The 26,162-nt window shown below is 41.8% G+C and overlaps 2 protein-coding genes and 1 long non-coding RNA gene across 6 annotated transcripts in view; 1 reads left to right on the top strand and 2 right to left on the bottom strand.

Moving 5' to 3' along the window:
• Positions 1-882, top strand: part of cadpsb (Ca2+-dependent activator protein for secretion b) — a gene marked incomplete at both ends in the record, with an annotated part of 105,382 nt that extends 104,500 nt beyond the window's left edge. For all 3 annotated transcript variants that reach the window (XM_080423146.1, XM_080423144.1, XM_080423145.1), the window contains 2 exons: positions 94-198; positions 733-882. In XM_080423146.1, coding sequence (XP_080279272.1) covers positions 94-198; positions 733-882 — 255 coding nt within the window. The remainder of the gene's footprint in view (positions 1-93; positions 199-732) is intronic.
• A 1,923-nt stretch (positions 883-2,805) lies between these two features.
• Positions 2,806-5,992, bottom strand: LOC308082250. Its single transcript, XR_013932904.1, has 2 exons — positions 5,869-5,992; positions 2,806-5,349 (listed from the first exon to the last, which is right to left on the bottom strand). It is a non-coding gene; the product is annotated as an uncharacterized lncRNA (long non-coding RNA).
• A 2,224-nt stretch (positions 5,993-8,216) lies between these two features.
• Positions 8,217-26,162, bottom strand: part of LOC308082248 (receptor-type tyrosine-protein phosphatase gamma-like) — a 164,200-nt gene continuing 146,254 nt past the window's right edge. For both annotated transcript variants that reach the window (XM_080423929.1, XM_080423930.1), the window contains exons 16-30: positions 25,688-25,779; positions 23,206-23,302; positions 22,466-22,548; positions 21,372-21,506; positions 20,854-20,988; positions 20,140-20,312; positions 18,071-18,206; positions 16,868-17,014; positions 14,820-14,913; positions 13,710-13,786; positions 13,235-13,363; positions 12,194-12,340; positions 10,821-10,963; positions 10,171-10,306; positions 8,217-8,373 (exon numbers count right to left, since the gene is read on the bottom strand). In XM_080423929.1, coding sequence (XP_080280055.1) covers positions 8,227-8,373; positions 10,171-10,306; positions 10,821-10,963; positions 12,194-12,340; positions 13,235-13,363; positions 13,710-13,786; positions 14,820-14,913; positions 16,868-17,014; positions 18,071-18,206; positions 20,140-20,312; positions 20,854-20,988; positions 21,372-21,506; positions 22,466-22,548; positions 23,206-23,302; positions 25,688-25,779 — 1,871 coding nt within the window. In that variant the 3' untranslated portion in view covers positions 8,217-8,226. The remainder of the gene's footprint in view (positions 8,374-10,170; positions 10,307-10,820; positions 10,964-12,193; positions 12,341-13,234; positions 13,364-13,709; positions 13,787-14,819; positions 14,914-16,867; positions 17,015-18,070; positions 18,207-20,139; positions 20,313-20,853; positions 20,989-21,371; positions 21,507-22,465; positions 22,549-23,205; positions 23,303-25,687; positions 25,780-26,162) is intronic.

The following is a 26,162-nucleotide window of genomic DNA, read 5'->3' as shown; positions in this document are numbered from 1 at the left end:
TATCTGTAGTGCGTTACATGTGTTTGGTCTGTCTTTGAGTATGCGTGTGGTTGTGTGTTTTGCTGGAGAGCGTTGTGTTTATGTGTGTTTCAGCAATGGTACACTGCCACCATGAACATACTGGGAACCTGGCTGACCGAACGCATGGACCAACAGCTCCATGTATACCAGCTAAAAATCCTCATCAGGATTGCAAAGGTACTGTAGATATTATGCAGGCATGCGAGCACAGGCATGCGAGCACGCGCGCACACACACACACACACACACACACACACACACACACACACACACACACACACACACACACACACACACACACACACACACACACACACACACACACACACACACACACACACACACACACACACACTAGATATAAGACACACACTAATAACGGCATGGCTTTCATGTTCTCGGACATCATGTTGATAATGTCATATTGACAACAAGTTATACTGTATGCCTCCATTCACGTCCAGTATAAAACATGTTTTTAAAAAGTTGTATTATGTCAAATCATGCTGTAAATATCCTCAACCACTGCGGTTGGGGCCTATGAATATGACATAACAAAATGTGGGAATATTTTTTGTGTCACACACTGATAACTTTATAGTCCCCGGGACTTTTTTGTGTGACTTTTAGCCTAAATGTCTGACTGTACCTCGTGCTGTTTACATTTATGACTGATAAAGTATTCAATCAATCAATTTTCTCCACCTGTAGAAAAAGTACCGGGACTTCCGCCTGCAGGGGGTGCTAGACTCCACCCTCAACAGCAAGATGTATGATACCGTGCAACAGGCTGACCCTGGAGGAGGCCACCGCGTCAGTCAGGGAGGGAGGCATGGCGGGCATCTCCATGAAGGACAGTGATGAAGAGGATGAAGACGATGACTAGAGCACCTGCACTGACAATCCATCCCCACTCCACCCACTCCACCCTTGACCCCCTTTCCACTCCTATAGCCCCCCCCCCCCCCGCCCATCGCCCCGCCCCTGCGAGTCCGACCCCCAATCACACTTTTGACTTAGCCTGGTAACCAATGCATGTACCGACTCTGTTACTCAGATAGCCACTCTAGGACCTCTTTGTCAGCTCGAAAATGCCTATGAAGGAACTATTAACTATAAAAATTGTACTTATACAGAGGAAAAATTCAAAAAAAAAAAAAATGTTGAAAAAAAAATGAATAAACCATGATTGACAGTCTAGCTGTGTCATGATAAAGATAGCACCTATCTTTGACTCATTCATTTCTAAAAATTCATTTCTGTGTTACTAAGCAATATGGAGTACCATTTGTTTTGACAATGTTGAGTGAGATTATTAAGTGTGTCCCTGTCCAATGCAAAACTATATGGCGCTTATTTGTCGTATTCTCCATTCATTAATGGTACATAGTTGTGATGAGTGTATGGACCCTTTTATAGCCTTGTTTATACTCTGTCGTAGGATCGTGTTCCATGGGCTGGAAATAGCAGATCTACAAGCTTACACAGTGACTCGCTGTGAGCTTGTAGATCTGCAATTCGCAGCGCACGACACCATCCTACGACGGAGTATAAATTAAGCATATTTGTCTCGTCTGTTTTTAAGTGAATGCCAACTGCTTCAAACTGAAAACTAAACCTCTGTATTTATGTTTTTTTTTTCTGCTGTTAAGGATAAACATTTTCTCGTCTACTCGCTGTTATCGACATCAACAGGAAGTTCTAGACTTGCATTTTTATCATGTGTCAAAGCTGTGTGACCTCATCTCACATTTACAAATTAGACGTGGTTCAAAAGGAATCTTGAACCAATAGGAGTGTATTCTAGAGATGCAATATTCTCATAGCTCCATTTTGATAACTTGGGAGACTCTATTTTTATTTCAACATTAAAAAAAGGCCTTTAAACGGGTTCTATTTTAATTGAGTTGCACTTTTACAAAGAAAAAGCTAAAGATAATTTTCTTTTTTTATTTAAAACAAAAAAAATAAATACAAAAGTTGGTCTGTCTTTGTTCTGTAACCGTGTAGAATGAGATGTGTGGCATTAGTTTGGGTCGTACTGTTGTTTTGTATATATATATAATGCTGTACATTTGCATTCTGAGCCATTCTGCTGCATGCCCGTGGGTCCCCAACCTCCCCAAACGCTTTCCGTTTTCTGTGTGAATTATAGCTGGTGGATTCATTCTTGCTTTTTGCCTTATGAAAGCCAACAGTTGTAATATGCAAGAGCTGTGGCCTCTAAATAAATTACTGTACATGTGTGTCGCTGGATGTTTACTTACTGCAGGTTTTGTATGGACATCATCATCCCTGAGCCTGACCAGGGTTATCAGAGTTAACTACAACTAACCAAATAACTAAAACTAGCATTGGAGAAAACTTTTTAGTTCACTGAAATAAAAATAAAAACGAGGCTTAAAAAAAAAAAAAAGATCACCAACTGAAACTGTGTATTTACAAAACTAAAGTCATAGAGAAAATGTTGTCCTTGTCAAAAATCCTCAAAAATAGCAGATCTACAAGCTCACATCGCATAGCGACGTGACGCTTTTAGATCTGCTATTTGCTATTTTTCTGACCTCGTTGAATCTTTCACCAGACCCCATATTACAATTAAAACAGAAAAACTAAAATTAAAACTAAAACTTAAACAAATGAAAAATGGAAAACTATAATAACCTTGAGCTTGACAAGTTCTATAATGAACAGCAGGGGGCAGTAGTAGGATATTTAGCTGTGCTGCTAGTCTTGATAACCTTATGATGGTGATCTGCCCAAAACTTTAATACCAGGTTGCAGTACATCAAAACCCATACTTTATTTCATGTATAGCAATACAATTTACGTATTAAATAACACTATTACACTATGATATGGTATATCACAGTATCATAGTAATACAACACTATGATACTATCATATAAACATGTAATATAATAAATGGACAAAACCATTTTATTATTCATTTTCAAGTTACAAAATAGAACAACTGCCAACATGGCTTCAATGGACCGCGGCAAACTTACTGGCCCAGCAGAATGTCAGCAAATTCTGGGAATAAATCAGTATGAATCTCAGGAGAAGATAAATGATTTAGTGTGGGACTGAATTTGCTGACTGTGGAGATTTGGGTCATACATTCTCCACAAAAATATTAGTTATAGGGCCACGTTTCAAACCAATACATTGTATGAAAATATAAAATTCTATGACCACAAAGAATAGATAGGATTCAAAGAGGTTTGTTCTCGAAGTTAATGTGAGCATGGCTTAGAAACAAATTGCACTCATGTTGTAAACAAACAGAAACATCAAACGGCTAAGAGTTCAATAAAAAGGAAAAGAAAGACAAATCAACAGTTGGTGCTGAAAGCAGTTTGTTGTGGAGTTAAATTAAATTAGAAATCTGGGCTCTTCTCCAAATGTTGGAGAATCTTAACTATTTAGCAGCCTCTTCTCATAGAGAAGTGGGGGGGTGTGAGCAGAAAAAAAGGCCAGCTGTCACTATAGAACAAGTGGGTATGAGTCAATGAGCGGAAAGGGTTGAACATGGGTTATATTTATAGACTGAACATGACATATCAGCTCAGATGATCAAAATAAAAAGAATTAGAGAGTCTGGTTTTAGATTATTTATAATAATGAATGTGAGGAAAGCATGATGCACTCTGACCATTTACGGCGAGTTCCTGAGGATAGCAGAACAGAAAGTTGTTTAACCACTTAAACCCCCCAGCACCCGCATGGTGGGGAAAGCTATTTTCAGCGAAAGCTTTCCCCACAATAACAGAAAACAGAAAATACACTAGTATAGAGCCCTGTGGGACTCCGCTCAACCATATGGGGTTTAAGTGGTTAAACCCTCTATTCTTAGTGGAACGGCTCGGAGCTACAAATGTACTTGGACCGCTCTACACCAAAGTTCTTTTGCCCAAAATAGCTCACAATGTGTTCACAGCAGATCTGCTATTTTTTTGCATAATATGTTCCCCTCAGATGTCCCTATCTTACGCATGTCATTATTATGTGAGAATTCTCCCAAAAATTTGCCTATTTGCTTAATTTATACTCCGTCATAGAGGCTGGTGTCACGTGACAGAATTTTGTTGAGCTTGTACATCAGCTGTTTTGGCCACGGCACACCGTCCATCGTATGATGAAGCATAAGTCAGGCTTAAGTGGTTAATTGAATGACGTTGGGTTTTGAAACTGGGAAGCTGCTGTAACTATCCATTATTTTCTAAGCGATTATTCCATCGATAACTTTTTGGATTCATTAAAGGTAGGGTAAGTGATATTTTTTGGTTAAAACAAAAAGTATTTTGTTAAAAGGTTAAAACAATATATTCTGATAGTAATCATTGATATAGAGTGTTTGTTCAGTAACAGGAGTCTCCCCGTCTCTCCAGCTCTTTAATAAACAGAAAATACATTTTCCGGTAGGTGTCAAAATCTCAGCCAATCAGGAGAAAGTACCCATTTTTAAGCTTCATTTTTATGGTGTTCCAGTTCCAATTTTGCCTGCTCATTTCTTAGTGTCATCACTTCCAATTTCACTTGTTTAATCTATATCCTGATTGAGTTCTCCGTCCTGATTGGATAAAATTGTAAATGAAACTGAAACGAAAATGTATTTTCTGTTTCATAAAGAGCTGGAGAGACATGGAGACTCCTTTTAACTGAACAAACACTCTATAGCAATGAGTACTATCAGAACATAGAGCTATTTAACACTTATTGTAACCAAAGAAAATCACTTACCCTACCTTTAATAATCAAGAAGGATGTTTTTTATATTTAAAAATGTATATAATTATACAACATCAACAAATCGATTAACCACTATTTTCACCGTTGTTGATTATTATTTTTCAACTATATTAATGACATGCCCAGAACAGGGATAATTTATTAATTTATTGTTTTGTTAAATGATCGATTATCTTTTTGAAATAATCGATTAAAATGGATTATTTTGTTTAACTGTTGCACCCCTACTGTGCTGTCTCATTATGTTGATAGAAAAACAAAAAAAAGACCTCGGAACAAACCACTTTGTGCTTCGGAACAAACCACTTTGTGCTGCAATTCTGAACCACCTCTTTGGTTACAAATCGTTGCTGTCGGGCAAAAACCTCTTATCTCCATGCTTCAACTTTTTGTGTTTTTTTTTGGTAAATGAATGCTCTACTTCGCCATACTACAGTGTCATACAAGAGTCTAAAAAATATCCTATCTAGAAGCTCACAACCCGTTGCGGTGCAATGCGCTGTGAGGTTGTGCATTTGCTGTTTTTTGGCCATTTTAAAAAAAATGTTTGAAAGTGAAAATGGTTGAGTCTGTCTGTGTGGGCCAGTGGTGGAAAGTAACTAAGTACAGTACATTTACTTAAGTACTGTACTTAAGTAAAATTTTGAGGTATTTGTACTTTACTTGAGTATTTCCAATTTCCAATATTTTTTACTTCTACTCCACTACATCTCAGAGGCAAATATTGTACTTTTACTCCACTACAATTATTTGAAAACTTTAGTTACTAGTTACTTTTCAGATATAAATTATGATATTATAAAACATACATTAACCACTTTAGCCCTGTTTTATACCTAGGCTATTTGAAAATAGCAGATCTACAAGCTCACAACGCGTCGCACCGCGACGCGTTGAGAGCTGGTAGATCGGCTATTTTAAAATATTTAGTACTTTTACTTTTGGTACTTGAAGTACATTTTGATGCCAATACTTTTGTACTTTTACTCGAGTAAATTTTTTATTCTGGACTTTTACTTGTAACAGAGTATTTTTATATTGCAGTATTGGTACTTTTACTTAAGTAAAGAATTTGAGTACTTTTTCCACCACTGCTGTGGGCTTTATAAATATTGAGAGGTCTGAGAAAAAGCCTCCCGGCCTGAAACGTTACCAACAAAGAAATAATAACCCACGATGGGAGCAGCATTCTGGTGTGCGGATTTTATTGTTTTTTCATTTTCTTATAAATATTTAACCAACGAAAAGTATTAACAAGAGCTTGTGACTAAATGATAACTACATTGGATCCTTTGGAACACAGGTTATTTTTTTTACCATTTTCTGAAAAGTAACAGTTTTTGGACATACGAGGCTTCCACCGGACAGCGACGAAATAAAGCATTGCCCCTCCATTATACGTGTTGTGTGAATAAGGATAGAACGTATACAGCAACATCAGATAAAACATAAAAGCTGTGTTTAACTCTTTAAGACCTGAGAACGCATCTGTGTGTCATTTTTAGATTTCGTTGGGCTATTCAAAAATAGCAGATATACAAGCTCATAGCGCGGCACCGAGTGCCGCGCTATGAGCTTGTAGATCTGCTATTTTTGAAAAATCGTGAAAAATGTTGTGCAAATCTTTGAATATATATATATTTAAAGCGAGCATTTCTAGCTAAAATGTTATTGCTTCTGGGGATTCTACAAATGTCTTCTATATCAGTTTAAAACAGTTTTCTGAAACACTTACGTTGCTATAATATTAATGTCAGTGTCAAGGAGCCCCACAACGATATGTATTTGGCTGCGGACCCCCATCTAAAAAAAAAATAATCCAGGGACCCCCAGAAGCAAAGATTTGAGTAAAAAACAATTGCTTTATAGATATATATTCAAAGATTTGCACAAAAAAAAACACGATTTAAAAAAAAATAGCAGATCTACAAGCTCATAGCGCGGCACTCGGTGCCACGCTATGAGCTTGTATATCTGCTATTTTTTAATAGCCAAAAGTATAAAATATGGATAAAGTGGTTACACAGATGCGTCCCCCGGTCTTAAAGGGTTAACAAAGCTGTAAAAACAATACAAATGGAGCCTTGTAGGCCAAAGATCACAAGCTGTAGTGTTTTCAAAAAAATATCGATCCACGCAACGCCAGTGGACAAAATAGGTATTAAGTATTCAAAAACATTGATTGACTATTATGGATATAGCATATATTACAAAACAATACGAATCCTTGTATGAAGCAATAAATGTTCACGTTAGATGCTATAACCACTTCCAACGAAATAATTCATGAGTTCATAAAAAATAAAAAAAAACAGCAGTGAGATATTTTGGATCAGAAGATATGAATATTATGCAAGTCATTAAGTCTCTTAACTGAAAATAAGAGCCAAACCCACTTGTAGGGTATAGCCTGGAATAAGTTAGGTTGACCAGATGACAAAGTAATGTGATGCATGCTGAGCTGTTAAAATAATTGTGGGAAGTAGTGTAAGGATTGTTTCAAAGAAAAGAGGTTTGCACAGCTTGTAGTCACGATGCAATAACCGATGCAATAACAAAGTGTATTCTTCAGCGTATGCCCTACACTGAAGAAGACATACTTTGTCGAAACGTTGGCGTCTTAAATAACAATAAAATAAATGATTGCATCGTGACTACGTGCGACCTCTTCTCTTTGAAACAGTCATTTCCCTGTGGTCAGCACCTCCTTACTACTGGTGTGTGCTCCTGTTCCATTGTTTGGAAGTGTAAGGACAGACACTTACGGGCCCATTCTTACACTTTCAGAACGAACCACTTTAACCCTTGCATGGCATCCCTATTTTGGGAAACAATTAAAAAATGCTTAATTTTTTTTCTAAAATAGCCCATCTACAAGCTCACAATACACTGCGATGTGATGCGTTGTGAGCTTCTTTTTTTCTTTTCTTGTTTCAATAGGGCTTAAGTTGTTAAAGTAACACTCTGGATTTTCCTATGTCATGGGTTATGATGGCTTGAGTTGAAATATTTGATGGTAGTGGATCACCTGAACTCATCTGGGTCTTGGTGCTCCTACTGTATGTTTCAGGTGCGCCTCAGTGCAGTCCACGAGCCGACATGTGTTGTGTGCAGCCGGGGCTTAACTATATGTAGATTTCCGCTCAGTCCATTTCGGCAGTAACACTGATAGTATAGTGCAAACTGGACAGAGCTGCTCTTTTCCCCCTCACGTCAACTTAAAACTGGTGCAAACGTTCAGCAGGATAACATTTAAGACAAAAACAAAACAAAAAGAGACAAAAAATAAATATCAAAAAAGTTTTTATCAGTGTAAAAAAGTAATAAGGTTATTCATTTAACCAAGAGTCTGGCAAAAAAAAAGGCCTCAGGAACATTTTTTTCCAAAGTTCTCGTATGTCTTTTCTGACTGTCACAAATGTTAAGTGCCTGTTGGGTGAACCAGCGTCTTTAGACGAGAGACTCCATGCTCTCTGCTGGGTCCGACTCGTCCGCCATCACCACCATCCCATTAGTGTCCATGTACATGGGGCTCAGCCCACTCTCTGTGGAGTTGACCAGGCTCAGCATGGCCTTGTACAGGTACTGGTACTGCTCCTGTGCACGCACACGCACACGCGCACACACACAAACATGGGACTGAGGTCAGATACAGTAGATAAACAAGTAACTTTTTCTGACGTTTATTTCTTTTAAGTATTTTTAGTAATTGTAAGTATGTCTTTAAGTGGCGCATGTGTTGCACTGTCTCCTGTTTGTGTTTAATCCTACTATAATTCTAGAAACCTCTGTGGTGGTGGTGAGGCCAAAATCTCTTCTGCCCGGTTCTCCTTAGTGGCTGGAGCAATTAATCTGCACACAGCCATTGACCGATTTCACCAAATCTCAGCTGTTTATTAGCGTTTTTGTGTAAAAGAATGTCACCATGGTTACGGCTGCCCAGCTGTGGGATGGCCCCGCGAGCTATGGGACGAACTGCCTCCCGGGTTGCCATATCACGTGCGCATATCCCCCCACGGGTATGGACTAGTTAGTGTAACTGGTTGCATCTTTGTGTTGCAATCATATACAGTAAAACGAATGGACAGAGGGACGCCATTCGTTTCTACAGACCGTATATGAAGCCTATTTGTCAGCAATTTCAAATCTTTCTATATTGCTTCATATCGCGTCAAATCCTGCGCAACCGGAAATGAATGCTACTGGTTGGGTAGCTTGTCAATCAAGAGCGGGGGCGGGGAATGAATGCTATTGGTTGTGTAGCTTGTCAATCAAATCATCACGCCCATCTTCCTATATAGACTCAATTTCAAAGGCGGATGCTGGACCCTTGGTTGCAATCAGCTGCAGCTGTTGCTGCCGTGCTCATACATACGGACACACATATGGACAAACACACTCGGCCACTTGTTGGAGCGGCTGGCACCGCTCAAAAACTCTTTCAGGGAATTGTAATTGCCGTTTAAATGTTTTGATACCCAGAAAACCTTATATGTCTTTGACCCATATATAAAATAGTGAAAATAGATATAACTCTGCATCTTCATTATTCGATTAATCTACATGAGAAAGATTAAGTCGGTTAATGGTTCTAAATGTCTGTTTCGAGGAGCAATGGAGTACAGCTTGTAAACTGGCTCAATCCCAGACTGGGAATACACGCCTAAAACTCCTTCAATATAACTGGCTCATGAGAGTGTACATCACACCTGTGAAGCTTAATAAGTTTAATAACAATATCCCGGACCTATGCACCAGATGCGGTGAAGATAGAGGTACATTGTTCCACTGCTTATGGTCATGCCCAAGATTGATGGACTTTTGGAGGGAGATTGGGCAGGAAATACAAACGATACTTTCAATTAACATTGTACCAGAACCTAAGTTCTTCCTGCTAGGCCTCTACCCAGTTGGACAAAGAATAAGGCGTAGTGATAGAATATTCATAGACATTTGTCTCTTACAAGCTAAAAGAGTAATTGCATTGACCTGGAAGAGGCCGGACAGACCAAGCATTGCACAGTGGTTCAGGGAATTGTCTTTATGCCTACCTCTAGAAAAAAATCACATACATACTTAAGGACAAACAAGAGATGTTTCAGGAGGTGTGGGGTTGCTTTATTCAATACATGGAAAACAATAATCTGCCACATTTAATGGAAGAATCTGGAGAGGAGTAGTGTTGATGCCTATGTATGTTTTTCTTTTGTCTTCGTTTTAGTTGTTTTTTTTGTCATTTCAATAATTGTCTTGTATAATTTAATGTAAATGTTCATTTTTGTTTTCTGTTTTCTTTTTATTGTATCATATCATATATATAAACATATTGTTGAAAAAAAAAAGAAATGTCTGTTTCGATATATTTTCTTTAATTGCCATTGAATGTGGACTCACTATGTCAGTGAAGACTCCTGGCCTCATGAGGTTGATCATCTTAGCCACTTGATAGATGTCCACTGCCCCCTCATTTTCCAGCTGCTGGGACAGGGAGGTGAGGGCACACAGCATCCCTGCAGACACTGCTCCGTACCTGGAAGGAAGTAGCAACAACATGCCGGTCATTTCAAACAATCTACTGTATGTCACAGTGGTTCTCAACCTTTTTAGGCCACGACCCCCCAAAATAATCATATTTGAACTCGGGGTCCCCCGCCCTGATAAGCTCTTGGAATGTACAGTAGGAGTTGAGGCGTTCAATTTAGTTTGACTCGATTCCACAGATAAATATTGTGAAAATAGCCGATCTACAAGCTCACAACGCCTCACAACGCCTCGGCAACGCAGAATGCAGAGTCTGTGTCCCAGCTAAACGCCTAGCAACCCATTTTTATGGGTCTGCGAATAAATAGCAGATCTACAAGTTATGGATTGGAAAGTTGTTATCCATTAAAAAGCATATACTGTAGAAGTCCCTAAATTGTGTGCAACGTTTAATTTAAATATCAAGTAAAAAAAACTAGTAAATTTGATCTTTTATTTAGACTTACTGTAATGAATAATGAATCTTATTTCAAATCAAAACATATCCTCTATGATAAACGTACTCATCGTGCACAATAGTGGGGCCGTCCCGACTCATGGCCTCTTCCTTGATGACATTGATGAGTTCAAAGGTGCTGCTGAGAGGAGCGTCAGGGTTGGGCCATTTGGGACACTGGAAATGTCTCACCTCCAGGACATAGTCATCCTATTATACATGACACACACACACACACACACACACACACACACACACACACACACACACAGTTATGTACAGCACACTCTAAGAGGACCAATAGCGAGAATAATCACTATGCCAACCGCATTGGCGGTCACAGCGGCCATTTTGCTGCGGTTGTTTCAAATATTTTTATTGAGCAACTAATTCTGCAACATACCGTACATGATATGCTCTTTCCTTTTTTTTTAAAAAGAAAACAGATAACAAACATAAAAAAACAATTAAGATACAATAAACCAACAACACATTACAGACATTTTTCAAAGGTGATTAAAAATTCAAAGCTTATTTGAAAAGAAAATAAGAAAAACATACAGTAACCAATAAAATAAATTAAACCAATCACTCACAAAAACACAATACAAACACAATAGAAAAAGATTATAATAATACAAACCAAATCAACCAATATATACCCAGCAACGTATCCTATATAATATATCTACTAGCTCACAATGCTTTGCAATGCAACTCATTGTGAGCAAGTAGATCTAGAGCTAAGTCCGCAATCTATTCACATTTTTTCATGTCAACTCATTCATACCGTGTAGACGACATTAATTAATCGATTAACCTACATGAGTTATTGGTTCTGAATGTCGGTTTTGATATATTTTCATCCAATTGCCCAGCCCTGTGCCATTGCAACGTGGCGTGAGCTTTAGCCTATTTTCACTATACATTACATGACAAAGTACTGTATAGGTCTTAACACATTGGGTGCCAAAACCGTATATATACGGTTTTGCGCATACTAACGTTGAGTGCCAAAACCGTATATATACGTTTTAATTTTTTTTTTTTTTTTCCTTCACAGCAACAGGAAATATCACTCCTACAAGATTTAGACTCCAATCCACCTCCTGGTTAACTTATGACTTCAAAAACCTGTATCTCGGCTCCTGTGCACTTTTTTTTTTTACAATGTTAATTTAACTATTTTCAACTGGCTGCAACTATGGAATGGATTTCCGAATGTTTTAAATTTTTTCCCCCCGATTGTACGAGACCTGTATGTGTGTAATGAGGGGATCACCGTGAGGACGGTGATCACTGAAAATATTTTGTGACTACTTGAAAAAGGTTCAAAATGTTTAAAAAGTCCTGGCACTCAAAGTATAATATTTTAATAAACCTCTGGCACCCAATGTGTTAAGTGGTTAAAACGAGATCAGGTGAGGAAGACGGGTGTACCTGCGTGGCCTCCAGGATGAAGTCATGGATGATTATCTGCTCCTCATTAGAGAGGCACAGTCTGTCCTTGCTGATGAGGGTGACAGTAAAGGCAATACAGTTCATGGCCTCCTCTCGGCTTGGCCAGTAAACAAACTCGTCCTCCGCCTGCAGACGAACAGTGAGACTGAATATCAACACACACAATGTGGTCTGTTTGAACCTTAAAGAGGTGGTGCCATGGTTTTGCACTTTTTCTGTTTTTCATGTGTCTATGAGGTTGATAGAACTTCATTAAGCCCCCTGGTGGTGTTTTTATGGTGTTTTATGTCTTCTCTGACTATTTTGAGTTTCTACCTGGAGGCTGAAACCTTGAGGGTCAAACGTGCCAATAGAAAAACAGCCCTTTAGTGACATAGTAAAAATATACCCTCCCCCTCATTATCATAACACAACAGGTGTGGGCATGAGGAGGAGGGACTAGGACAGGTGGGTGGTGCTAAGGTGGTGGAGGAGGTGCTAAGGTGAGAACCAGGTATACTTAATGAACTGGAGGCGTGTCCACATAAAAACAATTTGAACAATTTCAGTATACTTTTTTGAAATAAATCTTCCTCCTAGTATAACCATAATACCTGATGATTATGTTTTAGGGGGGGGGGGGGGAGATCACTGACAATCACGGCACCCTGTCTTTAAGTCGGATTTATTCCCTGTCGTACGGCAGTGTTGCTCATGGTGAGCGACGCATTGTGAGCTTGTAGATCTGTTATTTTCAGTGAGTGACACCATCGTGAGACAGGGTATAAATTAGGCAGTAGACTACATAACTGATGGGTCTAACAAAGTTGCAATTAATTAATTATATAATGAGTTAATTAACAAGCAAAAGGTTCTGATAATGAAAAGAAACTATGCTATTCTACTAGTGATGCTGTTGACACACAGTACTTATTGATATGTTGTTTACTGGTATATTTATGAGCACTAAAGTAAAAATGTCAAAGCCAAGATAAAGATCAAACATAAAGGCGGTAATACAGCAGGTAGGTGGGTACTCACCAGGCCCAGGTTGTCCGGCAACATAACAATGATCTGAGCGTTGTGGTCCCATATCATTCTCCAGAAATCTGTGGTAGTGTGGGGCAAAGGATGCTGGGTAATGATGAACTCATTACTCCTGTAGTAGCCCTGCGGTGTGACAGAGGTGGGTTGTTTAACAGTCTGCACGAAGGCGTGGATGATCCTAAGTCATTCTCACCATATAGTCAACTACAGTATATAATCATTACAGCTTTTCCCCCTCTATGTGCATTGGTGCCTACTGTGAATAATTAATTCTGCAATTTACACTCGTTCCTTTATCAACAGACGATAAATCGTGGTGACAGATGGCTGTGGAGACAGGGCAACCGCTAATAGAGTGTTTAATAAACTAAACTTTGCTGACTGTAGCAAATGTCAGCACACATACAGTACAGCACACATACAGTATGAGAACGCATAAGGATGTGCAATTGAAAGCGTCATACTATACCATGATGTAAGATGCATTAATGTAATCCGTTCCCTTCATTCCGGGGAGTGGAGCGAGTCCTACCCGGGCACGCTCCGCTGTGGAGAGAGAGACAAAACACCTTTCCAATCACACTCCAGGCCCATGTTATGTTGATGATCACAAATACGCCTCTCTGTTGCTATAGGAACAACTATGCCGTTCTCTCCCGTCAGGACGGACAGAATGTCAGAATGTGATAAACGTGAATATGTAAGTAAGGTCATCTACTGTGTAAAGGATATTATGTCGGCAACAACAGCCACGGTCCTGACTTTCATGCCGTTTGTGACTTTCAAGGGAAAGGGACAAAATCAGAAGCAGAATGGAATGCTGTGTGACAGGGGGTCTTCAACGTGTTTCAGGCTAAGGAGCCCTTAGCTAGATGAAGCAGGGACCCACATTACATATTGTATAAAATTGTGTTGTGTTTCGTAGATGGCTTCATAGAATTCATCAGTATTGTGCAAATGTTTTTGTTTGCACATGATCTTTTCTATTAACTCTCTCAGTGCCAATGAAATACAAAAATATGTTCATACTGTGCCAGCAAATTTATTTATTTTTTCAAAGTAACAAGGAGTGGATGGAGCTGCAAATCTTCAGATAATGATATCTTGGGTTCTGAACATTTGTTTCAAAAGAAATAATAATATATATATATTATATATATATATATTTTTTTTTAAACTCAAGATAACTCGTTCTGGCACTGAGGGAGTTAATATTCTGTATTCATGTTAATGTCTACTTTCAGACATTTAACCACTTAAACCCTCAATACTTGGTTAACTTCACATTTGGCTCTGTACTTGGTCTGCTCTTTTTTCCCCTCTACACCAAACCTCTTCGCCGAAAATAGCCGATCTACAAGCTCACAATGGGGTCACGTTGTGAGCTTGTATATCGGCTACTTTTCCCCCCAGAATAGGGACGCTAGCTTTCAAGTGGTTAATTAAAAAAAGAAATAAAAAGTTCCTATCACACAAAGCTTTGGCGGCCCCCCTGTAGTAACTCCGAGGACCCTCTAGGGGTCCCCGGACCCCCGGTGGAAGAGACCCCATGCTGTATGAATTGATGCCGTATACTCACAGGGAACCACAGAGGAGTTTCTGTTCTTCTCCTTGTTGCAGTCTTTCTGGGCGCTGAGGCACTCTATGAAGCGCACGTTGCACTGAGTCAGCAACTGGTGAGATATAGAGGGCAGAGGGACGGGTCAGGAAGTACAAGAACAGAACACGGCTCGCCGAGCGGAGCTGTCACGGAATTCTGTAATAATAAGGGATTTTTATTTCCGCAGTCCACAGTCTTAACCCTTTAACTCTTTCACTGCCAAGAGTATTTTCATAAAGTACTCCCCCAGTGCCAGCAATTTGCGTGTTTTTAAATTTTTTAATTTTTCATTCAAATAAATTATCTGATTACACTTTTAAACCCATACGACAGTTCTACCAGTAGAGAGCAGCAAATCGACACATTGATCACCTCGTTGACTCGCTCGCCCCCTCCCAAACAGGCCTACGTCACATCCGGTCATTAACCGGATGTAACATTTCCGACAATCGCTGATCAGGCTAAATTACGATGTGATACACGACTACGATGACTGATCGTCGCCCAGACCAAAGAGAATAGAAGTAGACCTCTCCGTTCGTTTTTTATACCGTGTGAAAAACCGTGACTTTCCCTATTCTGGCCAAAAATGATCGCGGGGAAAAAAATTATAACCGGAAACGGAATCTGCGTCATGAAACCGGAACCCAATGAGTCTGAAGGAGTCAGGAAGCGAAAGTGATCATGAAAAATAAACAGAATAGCGCGACCACAGTCAAAAGTAAAAACTCGGGATTTCTCGTTCTGGCAGGGAGGGTACTCAGAGAAAACTCGGGATAACTCGGGGCTTGGCACTGAGAGAGTTAAAGGACGACTTCACCCATTTTCAACCAATCTTCATATAATTGGTCCTCACTAATGCTGATGATAAAATGGTACAATTTTTTTCTACTTGGTCTGTGTCTCATAGGAGGGGCTGTGGACAGTCCAGAAACCCGTCTACCGGTGACATCATCGTTAGGCAGGATTTTTTTTTCCAACAAGATTTCACTTTTTTTTATTTCGGTGCCGCGCTATGAGCTTGTATATCTGCTATTTTTGAATAGCCAAAGACATCTAAAGTGACACAGATGCGTTCCAGGTCTTAATGGGTTAAGAATTGTTGGAGGTTTAAGTTGCATGCAACAAAAAAAAACTACAGCTAGTTTGAGATGGGATTAGTCTGAGATTCTTTATGTTTTATGATATGCAGGCACCCCACAATCCACTAACATTGAGTCAGATTAGCTGAGGCCAATTCGTTCTAGCCTGGCATGGCCAGACAATATCTGAGGGCTTTTTTTTTTTTTTTGCAATAGCAGATTCGTCTGGAACCAGGCTAAATTAGTTCAGCTTCCCTGCTGGTTAGAGATGGAACTGAACGGAAACATTGATCGGGGCTTTAGGGTAACAAGTCGGCGGTGGCGACAGTCATGACTTAATTACAGCCAACAGCGCCACCATCAGAGAGACAGACCCATAGGGGTGGGACGATATATCGATATATCGCGATACTTTCTCCCGCGATAAATAATCGATATACTGCCGAAAAATATCGATATTCATTTTTTTTTTTTTTAAGTTTGTGATACGTTGTTTTTCCTACTCTGTATTTGTGTAATGATGATTTTGAACTATTTGGTGCTATTTTATTTGTTTATGAATTGAATAATATATCATTGGTGAATTTTCATGCAATATATCGTGATATCGCAATATATCGATATTTTCAGATATCGTGATATATCGTTGGTGAAATTTCTTGCAATATATATCGAATATCGTGATATCGCAATATATCGAACATCGTCGAATATCGTGATATATATTGTTATCGTGGGCCTAATATCGTGATATATATCGTATCGTGAGGTACCCATATCGTCCCACCCCTACAGACCCAGTCCTAGACAACGGCTATGCAAAGAAGCGTCTGATTGGCTAAGAAAGCACGGATCTCTGTCTGAGCTGCCCTCACAGATGGCGAACAGGAGAGGAACAAGGCGGGACGGGGCCACTCAGGCTCTCGGGGGGGGGGGATCACTCACCCTGAACTGCTTCTCCAGGCGTGTGCGACCTGACAAGCTGGGTGTGAGGATGCTGTTGACGTAACCGTGGAGCTGCCAGGCGGGCACCTCCGTCTCTCTGCAGAGAATAGCCTCCATCAGAGCATCGTGGATGAAAATGTATTGCTCCTACAAGGTGAATGAGAGACCGTGAGGGAAACATGGGGATAAAAGGAGTAGACATAAAGTCTACTTACTGTCTCTCTCTCTCTCTCTCTCACGTAAGTCAGTAAGTGAGAGAGAGAGAGGCAATCCGTTACAGAGAGGCCACATGAAAATAATACACACACAATTACACTGCTACATTATATAGCAAGTGACGCAACCTAAAGGCGAGTACATCTGGAAGCTACTCGTTGGAAGTACACTAGGGGTGGGACGATATGGGTACCTCACGATACGATATATATCACGATATTAGGCCCACGATAACAATATATATCACGATATTCGACGATGTTCGATATATTGCGATATCACGATATTCGATATATATTGCAAGAAATTTCACCAACGATATATCACGATATCTGAAAATATCGATATATTGCGATATCACGATATATTGCATGAAAATTCACCAACGATATATCACGATAGTCCTTGTATTCAATTCATAAACACATAAAATAGCACCAAACCGTTCAAAATCATCATTACACAAATACAGAGTAGGAAAAACAACGTATCACAAACTTATAATAAAAAAAAAAAAAAAAAAAAACCATTTTTTTTTTCCCCCGATATTTTTCGGCAGCATATCGATTATTTATCGCGGGAGAAAGTATCGCGATATATCGATATATCGATATATCGTCCCACCCCTAAAGTACACATTGGTAACCTACTTGAATGTATAGTGAAAGACCTCCACCGACCATATTCACACGGCAGCCATTTTGCTCTTATGTCATACTTAAAAGATGTATGACATAACAGCAAAAATTGGGCGCCGTGTGAATACGGCCAATGATAGAAGGACGTTTTATAAGCCTAGAGCAGTGTACCGTACTGTAGATGAATCCTGATTGATCTCAGCCACAGTATTAAGCTCTATAACTGCAGTTCTCTCTTTGTTATTTTTCTCACCTGAATGTCCGTCTTAACTTTTATAATCTACACCGCTTTGAACCGACATGAGAGAGAGACAACATTTTGTATTGAAATACACACGCCCACCAGTACCTCTGTCTGGACCAGGTAGTTGCGTTGTGTTCGGATATGTTTGAGGAAAGCCAGGACGTTGACTGTGCTTTTGTCTTTGATTTGTCGCAGCATGCTGTCGATGACGATGTAGGTTCCTGTCCGGCCGACCCCTGCACTGAAGAGCAGAGAAAAGCAGCAACACGTCAGGCACATGGCATGGGGGGGGAGAGAGCTGTTAACCAGCAACACGTCAGGCCCATGGCATGGGGGGGGGAGAGCTGTTAACCAGCAACACGTCAGGCCCATGGCATGGGGGGGGGGGAGCATTTAACCAGCAACACGTCAGGCCCATGGCATGGGGGGGGGGAGAGCTGTTAACCAGCAACACGTCAGGCCCATGGCATGGGGGGGGGAGAGCTGTTAACCAGCAACACGTCAGGCCCATGGCATGGGGGGGGGGGAGCATTTAACCAGCAACACGTCAGGCCCATGGCATGGGGGGGGGAGAGCCGTTAACCAGCAACACGTCAGGCCCATGGCATGGGGGGGAGAGAGCTGTTAACCAGCAACACGTCAGGCCCATGGCATGGGGGGGGGAGAGCTGTTAACCAGCAACACGTCAGGCCCATGGCATGGGGGGGGGGGAGCATTTAACCAGCAACACGTCAGGCCCATGGCATGGGGGGGGGAGAGCATTTAACCAGCAACACGTCAGGCCCATGGCATGGGGGGGAGAGAGCCGTTAACCAGCAACACGTCAGGCCCATGGCATGGGGGGGAGAGAGCTGTTAACCAGCAACACGTCAGGCCCATGGCATGGGGGGAGAGAGCTGTTAACCAGCAACACGTCAGGCCCATGGCATGGGGGGGAGAGAGCTGTTAACCAGCAACACGTCAGGCCCATGGCATGGGGGGAGAGAGCTGTTAACCAGCAACACGTCAGGCCCATGGCATGGGGGGAGAGAGCTGTTAACCAGCAACACGTCAGGCCCATGGCATGGGGGGGAGAGAGCTGTTAACCAGCAACACGTCAGGCCCATGGCATGGGGGGAGAGAGCTGTTAACCAGCAACACGTCAGGCCCATGGCATGGGGGGGGAGAGAGCTGTTAACCAGCAACACGTCAGGCACATGGCATGGGGGGGGAGAGAGCCGTTAACCAGCAACACGTCAGGCCCATGGCATGGGGGGGGAGAGAGCTGTTAACCAGCAACACGTCAGGCCCATGGCATGGGGGGGGGGGAGAGCTGTTAACCAGCAACACGTCAGGCCCATGGCATGGGGGGGAGAGAGAGCTGTTAACCAGCAACACGTCAGGCCCATGGCATGGGGGGGAGAGAGCTGTTAACCAGCAACACGTCAGGCCCATGGCATGGGGGGGAGAGAGCTGTTAACCAGCAACACGTCAGGCCCATGGCATGGGGGGGGGGAGAGCTGTTAACCAGCAACACGTCAGGCCCATGGCATGGGGGGGGAGAGAGCTGTTAACCAGCAACACGTCAGGCCCATGGCATGGGGGGGGGGGAGAGCCGTTAACCAGCAACACGTCAGGCCCATGGCATGGGGGGGGAGAGAGCTGTTAACCAGCAACACGTCAGGCCCATGGCATGGGGGGGAGAGAGCTGTTAACCAGCAACACGTCAGGCCCATGGCATGGGGGGGAGAGAGCCGTTAACCAGCAACACGTCAGGCCCATGGCATGGGGAGAGCCGTTAACCAGCAACACGTCAGGCCCATGGCATGGGGGGGAGAGCCGTTAACCAGGCCAGGACAAAAGGCTCAAGCCCCCCCGATTCATACTTCATTGCCTGATGGCGCCGCGCGGCAAAAACAGAAGACCTACAAGCTCGCGATGAGACGCGTTGAGAGCCTATACTGTAGGTCTGCTGTTTCCGGCACGTGGCGCTGCTGTGCGACGGAGCATACGTTAAGCTTTAATCTGTCCCTGGGGACGATAGACGATATTGACACGGCGGCCATTTTTCTCTTACGGCACACTTGGGGGGTGGGGTTGTGTGGCAGCGACGGGACATATTAGTAAAATGGCTGCCGTGTCAGTATGGTCAATTCCATGTCTCCTTCCTGCTTTGACTTGGAGTGGTTCCCTACCTACAGTGCACCAGGACAGGGCCCATGTCAGCGGTACGGGCAGCTGAAGAGCGGTCGATGAATGTGAGAACAGGAAGCGTGTACTCTGGGACGCCCATGTCAGGCCACTGGGTATAGTGGTACTGGATCACTGTTCGCTCGTTTAGCTTCCCTCTAGGGTTGCCCTTCTGACCCTGAAACACAACAGCGTGCATGCATTAGAGAGAATACAGCACACACACACACTTGAAGAAAAAGGGGGGGAAAAGCCTCGTCTACTAAAGAAACCAGGGGAATTAACAGCATCTTAGTTTACATTTTTAAACTATAGTTTTCAGTAGGAGGAATTTCAAAAGGTTCAACTCAATGAGCATAGGTCAATGCCGGGTGCAGATTTCGTAAACATCAAGAGGAGCATCCACGCTTGAACGCGTTTCGACATTCTGGCCTTCGTCAACGCTGATGAAGGCCAGGAAGGTCGAAATGCGTTCGTTTCTGTGCGATTGCTGCTGCAGCAGCACTTTAAAGCCTTTTAAAACATTTATTTTGATGTCTGTAGCCTCTTGGATTTTTTTGCTTTCACTTTAGTGTTCTGCATTATGTTGTATTGTTGGGTTGGCAGCAGAAGCACAGTCTCTGCGGAATATGTCTCACCAAGATTTTGCTGCTTGTATGAGTAAGTGACAAAATAAATCTATTGATTCGGTATGAGGAATTAACAGACCCTTGGTTTACCTTTTTAACTTTAGTGTTCCGTATGTGGAAGCGGCGCAGTGTGTAGCAAGCGTACACTTTGGTGCTTTTCAGCGTCACCACAATGTTTCCGTATTGCTCGCAGCTCTCGGTAGGCCAATACTGGTCACATTTCCTCTGGAGGGAGAAACACGCGTAGAACATTGCATTTTGTGTGAAATACAGCAGTGGTTCTCAGGTGGTGTCCTTGAATGGACCACAGGGGCTCCCCAGCTAAATATGTTAATTAAATAGCATCAAAATCAGTCAATCATTTTAACCCTATTTTCATACTTCAGCTATTTGAAAATAGCCGATCTACAAGCCCACGATGCATTGCGATGCAAGACGTTGTGAGCTTGTAGGTCAGCAATTTGTGAAATATCCCCAGATGGGGGTCCGCGGCCAAATATATATATCAATTTTGGGGTCCTTGACATGCAAATGTTTGAGATCCAGTGAGATAGAGTGGTGGGACACGTTTCATTATTCACTTTGTGAATAAAAGGGTGAGTACTCACTCTGCCTTTTTCCACCAGGTTGGTGATCATGACGATGATTCCAGTGTGCTGCTCCCATACCATCCTCCAAAAGTCCTCAAACGTGGACTTGAGGGGGCCCTGGGCAGCGATGTAGGCCTTGGGACAGTTGTAGCCCTACAAGAGGAGAAGGGCGGTGGCCAGGTGAATTTCTCAATATTGTACACATTAAGCCTGATATCATTGCTGTATCGTGTACTGTATCTCCATATTTAAACGTTTTATGTTTTTATGTAAATCAAAGCCAAAATTCATTGAAGAAACTAAAGTAGTGAAAATGGCCGATCTACAAGCAGACAGTCTGTCGCGTTGTGAGCCTCACCTTGTGGTGTTTTCAGCATGAACCATAGTCAGTGCAATATTCTGATGAACTTATTGGCTTTCATAACAGTGATTTGATGTTAAAGGAGAGATCCGGCCATTTTAAGTGTTATCTTTGATGTGTCGCTAATCACTCACCAACATTGAAAGGGACGTTGAGTTATTCCAGAGAGTCCCCTGTCGTCCAGTCTGGCGACCCCCTCCGTTGGCATAATGGGAGCCGTGTGTAAGAGTGAAAATCGTCTATTATAACCGATGAAAACTATTTTTTTCTACTACCACTCATCGTGGAGTCTCATGTTACTCAAACATGTGCTGAATGTCGCACACGAGCTACCGTTCGTGCAGAACGAGATGACGCTGGTTGCTTGTTTCTCTCACAGACGCCAGGTTCTGTGAGAGAAACAAGCAACCAGCGTCATCTCGTTCTGTTTGAGTATCATGAGACTCCACGATGAGTGGTAGTAGAAAAAAAAAAGTTTTCATCGGTTATAATAGACGATTTTCACTCTTACACACGGCTCCCATTATGCCAACGGAGGGGGTCGCCAGACTGGACGACAGGGGACTCTCTGGAATAACTCAACGTCCCTTTCAATGTTGGTGAGTGATTAGCGACACATCAAAGATAACACTTAAAATGGCCGGATCTCTCCTTTAAGATGGCACACGGCTGAATAAATCAAATACTGTAACAGTACAGGATTGAAGAGAAAAGGATCATCAAAAACACAGTCCAGCCTCACAAGACTTACATCCACAAAGTTGGCATTCATGTAATCACTGCGTTTTGCGTCTTTCCCCGCCAAGGCTCGTAACTTCACTCGACTGTGGTCATCTGGGGGAGGCATTGTGATTCAACATGTTATTAGTGGCCATCATCATCATCATCATCATCATCATCATCATCATCATCAGGATAAACTACCCGGAAACTAAATAGCTTCTGTAGCAAAATACGTCACAGAAATAACTGGGCTGTCACGATTACAACATTTAAGTCGACGTTAAATTGTCATACAGATAATTGCGATGAACGATTGAATTGTGTTGTTGGCATTGAACATTGAACATTGAACATTGGATCATATGGATACAACTTTAATTTCTGTTTGGTTTTTAGGCTTCATAATCATAAATTGCACCGGGCAGATATGACAAATAACTTGAATAGACAAAGACATTACTGACACATTCAGAATTTTACATTATTAAATTAAATTATATGATTAAATAAAAAAATTGCGGAAATAGCTGATCTACAAGCTAGATCTGCTATTTTTGCAAAATGTTTGAAAATGTGTAAACATTTTCCAAAATGTAAACGGTTATGACGATTATGCAAAATAATTGCGATTTATCTCAAATAATTGCGATTTATCTCAAATAATTGCGATTAGGCGATTATGTAATAATTGCGATTAGGTGATTATGTAATAATTGTGACAGGTCTATAAATGACACCGTTGGACGTGGTGGGAACGAGTTGACTCACAGGCCACGATGTTGATGTATCTGTTTTTGTGCTTCAGGTCAGGGTGATTGGAATGCTCCGCTGTGATTTTCAGATCTACAGTACAGCGCTGGACCTCCTGGGGGACGACAGGAGAAAAAAGAGAGAAAGAGACAGAGGAGGTCAAGATGTGAGACATTTCATTAACTTTCATAATTTTTTTCGAAAATGGTCAATTTTAATGTTTTTTATTTAAGGATGTGAGGATGCGCCGGTCACTGTCACACTAAGGCAACGGAGAAAAAAGAGAGAATGAGAGACAGAGGTCAAGATGTGAGACATGTCATTAACTTCCATTATTTTTTGGAACATTGTCAATTTTAATATTGTTGTTAACTCATTCAGTGCCTGACTTATTTCTGGCAGTTTGGCTCCGAGTGCCAGAGCCAAAATTCATTGTAAAAAAAAAGTGCTTAGGAGCCGATATACAGCCTTTTTCAGTAAGAAGTTAAACAAATAGTGAATGGAGCAGAACATTTTCAAATCATCATATATAGAAAAAGTGCTCCTCGGAGCACAGGTCTCCGCCAGGTCAGGTAGGTTATTGTGGCCTCCTGGTGGCGCTATAATAGGCCAATGTGAAAAGGGTGCGATTTGTTCTTAGGCTTTTCACTGCAATCGGACACTGCATTCATGATTTGAGGCATTTTGTTCCAAAAATGTGTTTTGCTAAATTAGACCTGCTGGTGGCACTATAACAGGCCAATGGTAAAAGGGTGGCATATCTTCCGCGGCCTAATAGAAATGTGCGTGTGAAATGTCACGGAAATCGCAAGCTGCGTTCATGATTTGAGGCATTTTGTTGAAAACCGACCAATCCTGCAAACTTTGGAAGCCAATCTTAGGCAATCAGGATGTAATATGGGAAATCGGACAGATCCGTGTTGATCACATGACTATAGAGATACTGTGTACCGATTTGTGTGATGTTTGGACAAAATCTGTAGGAGTAGTATCAATAAATGTGTTTTCCACAAATCTGCCTCCTGGTGGCGCTATAACAGGCCAATCTGAAACATTTGGGCCAGAGGTTCTGACTTGGCATCCAGGGAGTGTGTGTGCACAGTTTCGCAGCGGCTGGGCCAACGGTGCCGGAGATTAGGTGGTAACGGACGGACAGGACACACGGACGGACGGACGGACGGACGGACGGACGGACGGACGGACGGACGGACGGACGGACGGACGGACGGACGGACGGAAAAACATACTCTCTCGCCATGCCTTTCGGCCTGGCGGAGACAATAATAATAAAAAAAATATATATATATATATATATATATATATACAAATTTGGACGTCTTACACGTCCAGTGGCACAGGGCTTATGATACAACGGACGTCTTAGACGTCCAGTGGCACTGAATGAGTTAATTGCAAAAATAGCCAACCTACAAGCTCACAACGCACCCACGCTGGGCAAGACCTGGGATGTTGGTTGTCTAGGAAGTTGACAACCGGAAATGGTTGAATTTGGCGGAAGTACCGCCCAAGGAAATGACGTTGATGCTTTACAAATCTGTTAACATTCTCCGTGAATGAAACGAGTGTTGTGATTGGTCAAAAAATATCGTTTCCGGGGGAAACGGAAATCCTGTCCACTCAGGACTTCCTAGACACTCGCTGCTTTAGGTCGTGACCAGGCTCTTCTCTTGGCAGATGAGTGAGGCTGGGACCGAGGCTACAATGCACCCTACACTGTAGATTGGCTGTTTCCGCTATCCGTCGTACTAGCGACGCGCATGGGGCCTAAGTGGTTAAATAAACTCTTAGGCTATCATGGTTCAGCTCAGACTATTAATCCTTTTTTTAATTTTAATTTTAATTTTAATTATAATTACAAAACAACACAACAACAGCTCTTCAGTGTGGCTGTTGTGAATTTCAATGATATACAGTATGAATAATGTATATGCGCACACCCCTATGACCTCAATTAGAATGGTTCTTCACGGGTAAATGTTTGCCTGGTTTCTCATACTGGTTAGACAGACAATGTGTTCCTGTCCAGCCAACCAGCAACCAGACCTCCTTTAATTAACCTCTGTCTCTGTAAATCTTTCTCTCTCTCTCTCTCGCTCAGCCATCTGCTCCACCAAATTAACAACTATACACACATGAACACAAGCACAAACTAATATCATACTGAATGCTCACGACCAGACACAACACATGGACTGTATACTGTACTGTAGCTGGTGCATGTGTGTAGTTAGTAGTAGCCTATGGACATATGGACACATTTTCATTTATTCTGTGATCTCATTTACTTAACGTTCTACAGTCCTATTTGTTTAGCTACTTTCATCCTGGTGTCCGGTATGTCAGTATAGGCAAACACTATCAAACATTTTACTTTTTTTCCCCTCTTCAAAATGTCATGAAAAATGCCATCTGCAAGTTCACAACTATTATTCGTATCGTCAATCCAACCCTGACCAATACTGAAGCAGGCATACAATACCTCAAACTCTTCAGAGAAACCATGTAAGTTGTTGGAGTAGAGCTCCATGATGTGTTTAAGAAACTGCCTAACAGGCAGGGCCTCCGTGTCATCTGTAAGAGAAACGAAAAACAGCATTCAAAACCAGCTACTGGGATGTGTGTGCACAGCATGTACATATGCATATGTGTGTATGTTTGTGTTTAAGGGTATATAGCCACAATGTGTGTGTGTGTGTGTGTGTGTGTGTGTGTGTGTGTGTGTGTGTGTGTGTGTGTGTGTGTGTGTGTGCACGTGCGCGTGTGGTGTGGTGTGGTGTGTGTGTGTGTGTGTGTGTGTGTGTGTGCACGTGCGTGTGCGCGTGTGCGTGTGGTGTGTGTGTGTGTGTGTGTGCACGGATCAAAGTCATTAATCAGATTTTACAATTTTCCAATATGACCAACGGGCAAATGTTTAAGGATTTAAGGGTCTAGCCACAGTGTGGGTGCACCAAAGT

Source organism: Gymnoscopelus braueri, assembly GCF_963280865.1.
Source record: "Gymnoscopelus braueri genome assembly, chromosome: 3".
Classification (NCBI taxonomy): domain Eukaryota; kingdom Metazoa; phylum Chordata; class Actinopteri; order Myctophiformes; family Myctophidae; genus Gymnoscopelus; species Gymnoscopelus braueri.
The sequence above is the reverse complement of the archived record's forward strand: the minus strand, read 5'-3'. Positions and strand labels throughout refer to the sequence as shown.